We start from the raw sequence: 9772 nt of genomic DNA, 5'->3' as shown, positions 1-9772 counted from the left end.
AGGAGAGAAGGCTGGGAGCGTGTACAGATCTAACAGCTGGAGTGTGTTGTGGTAGCTATTTTCCTGTGCTAAGCTGATTTACTTGTTTAAGGTCTGACCTCATCATCCTGTCAGCACGGTTTCCCACCTACAGTTAGCTGCAGCTTTCTGCTTCAGCTAGAAGGCTAAAGTATTCACAGTGTATCATAGGCAGCGGGGGAGGGGAGAGAAAGCAAGAAAGACTGCTCTCTCTCGCACTTGTGCTTTTGTTAGCCCTACAGAAGAGGCAGAGAAACAAGAGATAACAAAGGCTCCATTTCCTTTCTGTGAGAGAAGGCTTTTTTGTCTTTCCTCCTGCAACGATGTCCGTGTCAGGCAAGAAAGAGTTTGATGTGAAACAGATCCTAAGGCTACGCTGGAGGTGGTTTAGTCATCCTTCTCAAGGTTCGCCCAACACTGGAAGCTGCCTTCAGCAGGAAGGATATGAGCATAGAGGGACCCCGGTTCAGGGCAGGTTGAAGAACCACTCTCGGGACAGAAACGGACTGAGGAAAAGCAACAGTCCTGTCCACCACAATATACTGGCACCAGTGCCAGGACCAGCCCCTGCCCATCAAAGAGCCCTTCAGAATTGGCACCAACAAAACCTGATAGAACATCTTCAAGCAAATGAAGATACTCTTAAAGCAGTTCCAGAAGAGAATTTATTCAAAGAGTCTTGTGAGAAACGCTCGCAAGATTTGGAGATGATGGCTGATGACAATATAGAAAATTCTACAGCAAGGTAGGAGTTTTTGCTCACATGACTGAAAGCCATAGCCTAGGTTGACTTATCCTCTAAGAATCTCATTTAGTGTTTAAATACAGAGTGCTATAATAATCTCTGGATTTGTATTCAGCCAATCGGGGTTCTCAAGAAGCCCTTTCCTCTAAGTCTATAAAAGAAAACAATAATAGTACATTTGTTTGGATAATTAATGAGATTTTTTCTTTTTTTTAGGATTTCGAGTTTACTTCTCCTATTCCATTCCTATTCCACTAAGAGTTCTGTTTGCATTCTCAGAGGTGCTTATTACAATAATTAATTTTCTGTAAATATCCTTTCTGGCTTAGACGTCAAATAATGATGATTCTTTGTGCAAGTGTAATGAATCATACAGAATTCTTTCTGACTGTGAGTTAGGACAACTTTGACAAAATAAAAGCTCTGACTTCTCAGTACATCCTTATTTGTTCCATAGTACATAGTTGCTGTATCGACTCTTGAAACTATGTTATCTTTATGTGAGGAAAAGGAACAGCTTTCTTTGGCATTTTGAGTTTCATTTCAGGTTGTAATTACTTTCATAGCTAGTTTGCAAGCATAAAAATATTCCTTATAAAACAATAATGCAATGCTATGAGATATTGAAGTACTAAGTGGAATATGTCAGCTAGTTCAGGACATTAAAATGGAATAAGAAGTAATATGGTATAATTTGGGTATAGTTCATAAAATATTTGATTTTACTTTTGAGTGGAAGAAAATTATATCTGTCCCCTAATGTTATCAAATGTGACTTAACCTAGTGGATCTTTACCTCTTTGTTTTTGCTTTTTCACTATCAGACATTTTTATATTTCCAACATGTTTTAGACACAGTTGATAATCTTGGCAATGTAATTAAACTGCAGAAATGCTATAGAAAAAGAAGTATTTTTATGTGTTTTAAATCGTATGGCAGTTCAATATGAAGCTATGCTAATTAATTTGGAAACCTGGATATTTGGCATACCATGTCTCTACATAAGTGTAGAGAAGGACTGGCAAATTTGCTTCTTGATATAAGTTTTTCCAGTATATCTCTCTGACAGCTTCTTGCTTCCATAAATCAAAACAGAATATAAAAAGAAAAAGCAGCGTATCAACATTATGGCAAAAGATAAATCAACTGTGTAAAATGATGCCTTTATAGGAACTGACTCTTGCTGAAATGTAAATATGCAGAAGACTTTGTGAAATGACAAAATAATATTAGATTGTCTGTGATATAGACTTCTTAAGAAAAAAAATCATGTATCTGTGAATTTTCCTATTTTGTGATTATCCAGGGAAATGCTATATAACTGTTGGGACTGCAAGTTGCATTAGGTACAACTAATAGAACTTTCAAAGTAATATAGAGTCCATACTTTTAGATTCACCAGTTGTCAAATTATCTCTCCTCAACATGAACAACAATTTTAAAAACTGCTAAATTTGGAGATTAATAAATACATTTAATTCTTTTGTAGAGAAATTTAAATTACCCCCTGTGACATTCTAACAAAATTCTTTGAGGATCCGTGAATTGATTTTCCAGTATAAGAATATTTACTATAAAATAGATGCTAGAAAAAAAATGCTGGATAAAATGTCAAATCTAAAGTGTCATCGAATGATATTTTTTTAAAAAATATTTCTCTTTTGATTTTATTCCTGACATCTTTCATGTTCTAAAAATATGTTCTGTTAATTATCCTATGGTTTCAGTATAAAGTTAATATTTTTTAAAATAAATAAAATAAATGATTTTATTTGTGTGCCAAGGATATCTTAGGCAGAAAGGAAGGGGTAAATTGAGAATCTTATTAATTGAAATATGATGATTTATTGTCCTCTCATTACTCATTCTAAATCTCCATATCTTGACAGAGGACAGTTAGAGAAGGAGCTTTATGATGTTCTGCTTCTCTAATGCCTCTCTTCTTCAGCAAGATTGGAGAGAAGGAGAAAAGCCTGTCATCCCCTCAATATAACTCTAGTTTGTTTTTTTTTTTTTTGGAAACAGTAGTCAAGTGTGGAGAATTATCACACTAGCACAAGATTGGCTCTGACACCTGGGGCAAAGGAAGGGCCTTTAAGCCATTCTATTTCCTTAAAAAATTACAGGGAATAGTTTTTGGGAATTTAAAAATTCAAATACATTCCTATGTAATTGAATTATAAGTATGCAGTGCATTTAGGAACAGCTCTGTCTCATGACCCCATGCTGTGAATATGCATATACCAATATTATGGCTGTCATCTGAGACTTGGGCTCAACTATTATTTTCATTTTTTCCTAGTTATCTACTAATTCTGAATCTTTGCTTCCCCAAGGACACCTTGCTCAAGTATCCTTTCTTTTTCTATTTCAACCATTTCTTTTCAAATAAAGAACACATATTTTAACAGTGTATTATGATCATGCTTCCTGTATGTCTCAATATTTAGATTTGAAATCATATGTAAATATATTTGCAATTGATCATAAATAAATGATTGCATAAGAACACAGGTAGATGTCACAATATTAACATTATGCAACATTATGGTAAACTGCATTTGCTAAAACAAATTCAGGGATCTATCTCCTCATTGTGCTTGAAGATACTGAATAAAATGCAGATATCTATTTATGGGTCAAGGACACACCCCAGTACAAAATCAGAGGTTCACAGTGCTGTTTCATTTTAAGAAATTGGCAGGAATTGGGATAATGCCCCTCATTCTACCAACTGGGGCTTTAGGATTTTGCCTCACCTAGCAATTTTACTGATATGTGGCGCTGAATATCTTTTCCCAGTGTTGCACTGTTGGACAAGACTCCCGATTCCTCTCTGCTTGACCGCTTTCCGATTTTCAAGTGAGGTTTGCCTAGAAAAAAGAACTCCTGTCATGTATACATTGATATCCTATAGAAAGTAAGATTCGATGAGTAAGACTTAGAATTTAATAATAATGAATTCCACAAATATTGAGAATTTATTGTGTGCCAGTTACTCTTCTAGATGTTAGTGATAAAACAGCATCAAAACAGACAACCTGTTTTCATGCAAGATGCATTCTTTTTTCTTGATATTTTAAAAAGTTTTAATTATTATGGGTACATAATAGTTGAATATTTTTTAAGATATATAAAAGTAAAATTTATTTTATCCTTTAGAAGGACAGAGAGAATGGGGGAGGAGAGAGAGGGAGAGGGAGAGAGAGGGAGGGGGAAAGAGAGAAAGAGAGAAGGGGTGGGGGAGAGCAGAGAGACAGTGTGGCATCCCAAAGAAAGAGAAGGGAGATGCCAGCGGCTAGGCCAAGTGGCTTGCTGCTTTTATGGGCACAAAGAGAAAAATAGTTAATTGTTGTGAATTGCCTTATCTGCTCCTTCTCTTCTTCTTAACTGCAAGCAGATAATGGAATCTGTTATGTGAAACTGCTGCATCCATTCCCTTTGCTTTAGGGATAAAGTGACCCTGCCCTCAGGATATGATTTTGGGCTGGGTTTGATGTCTGGAAATTGTCCCCCATACCGTCATCCAGGAACTTCTCAGGAACAACTCCAGGCTGTAGAAACAGATGTTAAAGAGGCAGTTTTAGTCAACAGGTCTAGCAACTGTTAAAAATTTACATTTCCTTTTGTCTGTTGGGCTCCTTTCAGATGTTCAGAGCTCTGCAGGGCATCTGTTAGCTAGGTGGAGAGAGAGGGAGAGAGCAGAGAGATAGCAGAGAAAGAGCAGAGAGCTGATATATTTCACTCACAAGACCCACACTCCTTTCATTCTCTCTTCCTTTGGTTAAATTAAATTTCTGTTAAAAAAAAATGAACTCAGAAAACTGGGGATCATGGATGGAGGTCTCTTTTCTTCTGTAACTGATTTCTGCTGACTCAGGGATGATGGATGTCCCTACTTGATTGATTTAATTTGGGTCGTTAAGAGGGAGGAATTGAAAACTGATGGTCTAAGGTAGGTTAGAGGTGGGATGGGGGTTTCGCTGGAGAGAAATAGCTAGGGCCTGAATTTGGTTTCTTATGAATGTTACTAGATATTGGGGAATATAGGGTTCAGAAACTAGAGCTAAAAGCAGGGTTGCTAAGGGCATTAGCCAAGAAACCTTAGATCACACATGAGAAGAGTTCACAGTTTTTGGAAGGCAGAGAGCCTCTTGGACTGTGGGCAGATAGAGATGACACAGAATGCCCATAGTGGGGAATGGAAATTAAGGTTACTGCTAGGGCTCCCAGCATAGGCAAAGGAATGACTGGCCTGGTATATAAGCTGGGCTGTGGCGGCATTCATAGAGTGACAGGATAAGTATAAAGGGAGGCAAAGCACAATAAGGAGTCATGTATACCAGAGGATATTATTGGAACCTGGTATTTGTGAGGGAAAAGTACTTTCAGAGATTTCACCGTAAGTTATAACAGTTTCTGGAGGGCCTGTAGGTTTGAGTCCTGAAAGATGACTCTAGGACAGATGACTCTAGGACAGGACTCCCAGAAGCTCCACTGTAGTGGTGAAAGCAGCGAGAATTATTTTAAAAGGACCTTTTCAGGTTGAAGGGGACCCAGTTTGTCCTGAGAAATCCTTGAGTAAAATTTAGTCTCTAGGCTGTAAATTTTTATAGGGTACATCTGATGTTTTAATATAGGCATACAATATGAATTAATCAAATCAGGGTAATTGGGGCATCTGTCACCTCAGGCATGTATCATTTCTTTGTGTGAGGAACATTCCAATTCCACTCTTTTCATTATTTTAAAGTACACCATAGCTTATTGTTGATTATAATCACTTTGTTGTGCTAACAAATATTGTTCATTCTCTCTAAATATCTAATTATATTTTTTGCACAGAATAACAATGCCCACATAATCCCTCCCTTCCTGCTACCTTCCCAACCTCTAGTAATCATCATTCTACTCTCTGTCTCCATGAGATCAATTGCTTTTAATATTTAGATCCCACATATGAGTGAGAACATGTGAAATTTGTCTTTCTGTGCTTGGCTTATTTTACTTAATATAATTTTCCATCCATGTTGTTGCAAATGGCAGAATTTCATTTTTTGTGGCTATATATTATAATATTTCATTGTGTATATGTACCACAATTTTTTTTATCCATGCATCTGTTGTTGGACACTTAGGTTGATTCCAAATCTTGGCTATTGTGAATGGTGCTGTAATAAACATGGAAATGCAGATATCTTTTCAATATACTGAATTCCCCTCATTTGTATATATATCTAGCAGTGGGATTACTAGGTCCTATGATAGTTCTATTTTTAGTTTTTTGAGGAACCTCCATACTGTTCTTCATAATTGTTGCACTAATTTATCTCCACACCAACAGTGTATGAGAGTTCTCCTTTCTCCACATCCTAGCAAGCATTCGTAATTGCCTGTGTTTTTGATAAAAGCCACTTTAAATGGGTTGAAGTGATATATCATTGTAGTTTTGGTTTGCATATCTCTGATGACTAATGATGTACATTTTTCGTATGTGTGTTGGCCATTTTCATGTCTTTTGAGAAATGTCTATTCAGATGGTTTGCTCATTTTTTAATCGGATTATTTGATATTTTTTCCTATTGAGTTGCTGGAACTCCTCATATATCCTAATCCCTTGTCAAATAGGTAGTTTGTAATTATTTTCTCCAATTCTTTGGGTTGTTTCTTCACTTTGTTTATTGTTTCCATAACTATGCAGAAGCTTATTAGCTTGATGTGGTCCAATTGTGCTTTGGCTGTGTGTGCTTTGGGGGTATTACTTAACACGTTCTTGCCCAGATGAGTGCCCTGAAGCATTTCTCCAATGCTTTCTTTTAGTATCATGATTTCAGGTCTTAGATTAAAGTCTTTTATCCTTGCATCCCTGGGATGAATCCCACTTGATCATGATGAATAATCTTTTTAATGTGTTGTTGAATTTGATTTGGTAGTATTTTGTGGAGGATTTTTGCATCTATGTTCATGAGAGATATTGGCCTATAGTTTTCTTTTATTGTTGTGTATTTGTTTGGTTTTGGTATTGGGATGTTACAGGCCTTGTACAATGAGTTTAGGAGTATTTCTTCCTCCTTGATCTTTGTAATAGTTTAAGCAGGATTGGTATTAGTTCTTTGAATGCTTGGTGGAATTCAGCAGTGAAGCATTGGGTGTTGGGCTTTTCTTTGATTAGAGACTTTTTATTACTGCTTCTATCTCCTTGTTATTGGTTTATTCAGGTTTTGGATTTCTTCCCATTTCAATCTTGTTAGGTTGTATGTGTCTAGGAATTTATCCATTTCTTCTAGGTTTTTCAATTTATTGGCCTGTAGTTGCACATAGTAGTCTCTAATGATCCTTTGGATTTCTGAAATATCAGTTGTAATGTCTCCTTCTTTATCTCTGATTTTATTTATTTGGGTTTTCTCCCTTTATTGTAGTTAGTCCAGCTAAATATGTGTCAATTTTGTTTATCTTTCTTAAAAACCAACTTTCTATTTCAGTGATATTTTGTTTTGTTTTTCTGGTTTTAATTTCTCTTATTTCTGCTCTAATTTTATCATTTATTTCTACTAATTTGGTTTGCTCTTGTTTTTCTTTTAGTTCTTTGAGATGTATTATTAGCTTGTTTAATTGAAGTTTTTCTACTTTTTTGATGTAGGCACTTATTGCTATTAACTTTTGTCTTCTTACTGATTTTGCTATATCTCATAGTTTTGATATATTATGTTTTCATTTTCATCTGTTTTGAGAATTTTTTTTAGATTTTCATCTTATCTCTTTATTGACCCACTGACCATTCATGAGTATATTGTTTAATTTTCATGTGTTTGTATATTTTCTAATGCTCATCTTGTTATTGATTTCTAGTTTTATTGCATTGTGGTCAGAGAAAATACTTGGTATGATTTCAGTTTTTCTGTATTTTTTAAGACTTGTTTTGTGGCCTAACATATGATCTATCCTTGAGAATCATCCATAGGCTGAGGAGAAGAACTTGTATGCTGCAACTGTTGGATGAGATGTTCTGTAAATATCTATTAGGTCCATTTGGTCTGTCGTGCAGATTAAGTCAAATGTCCCTTTGTTGATTTCCTGTCTGAATGGTCTTTCCAATGCTGAAAGTGGAGTGTTCATATATCCAGCATTAATGTATTTGGCTCTATCTCTCTCTTTACCTCTGATAATATTTCCTTTATATATCTGGGTGCTCCAGTGCTGGATTTATATATATTTAGAATTGTTATATCCTCTTGCTGAATTAACCCCCTTATCATCATATAATAACCTTCATTGTCTCTTTCTACAGTTTTTTCTTGAAATTTACTTTATATGATAGAAATATAGCTATTCCTGTTCTTTTTTGGTTTCCATTTGCATGGAGTATCTTTTTTTATCCCTTTATTTTCAGTCCATGTGTGCTTTTATAGGTGAAGTGTGTTTCTTACAGACAACATATAATTGGCTCTTGTTTTTTTTATCCATTCAGCCACTCCATGTCTTTTGATTAGAGAGTTTAGTAACTTCACAGTCAATGTTATTATTGGTAGGTAAGGCCTTTCTATTGCCATGTTGTTATTTGAATTCTGGTTACTTTGTGATCCTCTCTTTCTTTCTTCCTTCCTTCCTGTATTTCTTTGTTAAAATGATTTTCCCTACTAGTGTGTTTTTAATCTCTTGTTTTTTTGTGTATCTCTTGTAGGTTTTTTAATTTGAATTTACAATGAATCTTGCAAGGAACAGTTTATAACCAAGTATTTTAAATATATGACAACTCTGCTTACAAACAAATAAACATTCAAAGATATATCTAACAGGCATTTGACACTTCAACTGCCTTCCACCCTGCTTTTTAATTTTTTTTGTTGCTTCTATCTATGTCTTTTTATACTATCTTTCTCAATAAGCTGTTGTAGTTATTTTTGATAAGTTTGTCTTTTATTCTTCCTAATCAAGTTCTAAGTGGTTTTTATACTTCAGTTACAGCAATGGAATAATCTGTTTGTGTCCTTAATGTTACCAATGAGTTTTATACCTCCAGAAGATTTCTTATTGTTCATTGATGTCCTTTTCTTTCAGATTGAAGAACTCCTTTTAAGCATTTCTTGTAGGACAGTTCTGGTGTTGATGAAATCCCTCAGCTTTTGTTTGTCTGCGAAAGTGTTTATTTCTCCTTCATGTTTGAAGGATATTTTTGAAGGATATAATATTCTAGGGTTAAGAAGGGTGACATGTCTCCATCACTCCAGGATTTGTTATTGGTACCTTATTTAGTTTGTTTTGTGAGGTCATGCTTTCCTGGATATTCTTGATGCTTGCGGATGTTTGTTGATGTCTGGGAATTGAAAAATTAGGTATTTATTTTAATCTTCACAGTCTAAGATTATATGAACCTGTCCTTCTTGAGATGGCTTTCCGGATAGTCAAAGGGAATTGAGCATTGTGATCTAAGTCTTTGTTTACTACAGCTGTATCATCGCTGAGGGCACCCCAAGCTCAGTAATGCTGACTCTTGCAGACTCCTGCTTGTACTGCCTCAGTGGACTTCAGTAAGATATAGGAGAATATCCTATGTTACCAGGCAAAGTTTCTCATTCTCTTCCCTCACTTTCTCTGCTGGGTTGCTGGAGTTTGGTGGGGAGTGGTGTGGCCACTCCCTCATGGCCACCAGCACCAGGTCACACCTAGAGCCAGCTTGGTCTCATTCAAAGCCCACAGTGACTGATGCCTGGCTACCTCTGATGTTTATTCAAAGTCCAAGGACTCGTTAGTCAGCAGGTGGAGAATTCTGCCAGGACTGGTCCTTACCTTCAAGGCAATATATTTCTTTCTGGCCCATTGTGGGTTTAGAAATACTGTCCAAGAACTAAAGCCTGGACTCAAGGTGCTTCAGGAGTCTTCTTGGTACTTTATTTTACTGTGGCTGAGCTGGTACCCATGTTAGAAAACCAAGTCCTATTAATTCTACCCTTTCCTTTCCCCAAGTGGAAGAAACCTCTCCCTGAGCTGTACTCCCTGGAATTGGGGAA

At 36.0% G+C, this 9772-nt stretch overlaps 1 protein-coding gene across 1 annotated transcript in view; it reads left to right on the top strand.

Annotated features, from left to right (window-relative positions):
- Positions 1 to 247: 247 nt before the first annotated feature.
- The window catches only part of KLHL4 (kelch like family member 4), a 135507-nt gene continuing 125982 nt past the window's right edge, over positions 248 to 9772 (top strand). Inside the window, exon 1 of the mRNA XM_069463274.1 lies at positions 248 to 763. Coding sequence (XP_069319375.1) covers positions 342 to 763 — 422 coding nt within the window. The 5' untranslated portion in view covers positions 248 to 341. The remainder of the gene's footprint in view (positions 764 to 9772) is intronic.

Source organism: Eulemur rufifrons, chromosome 30 (genome assembly GCF_041146395.1).
Source record: "Eulemur rufifrons isolate Redbay chromosome 30, OSU_ERuf_1, whole genome shotgun sequence".
Lineage (NCBI taxonomy): Eukaryota > Metazoa > Chordata > Mammalia > Primates > Lemuridae > Eulemur > Eulemur rufifrons.
The sequence above is the reverse complement of the archived record's forward strand: the minus strand, read 5'-3'. Positions and strand labels throughout refer to the sequence as shown.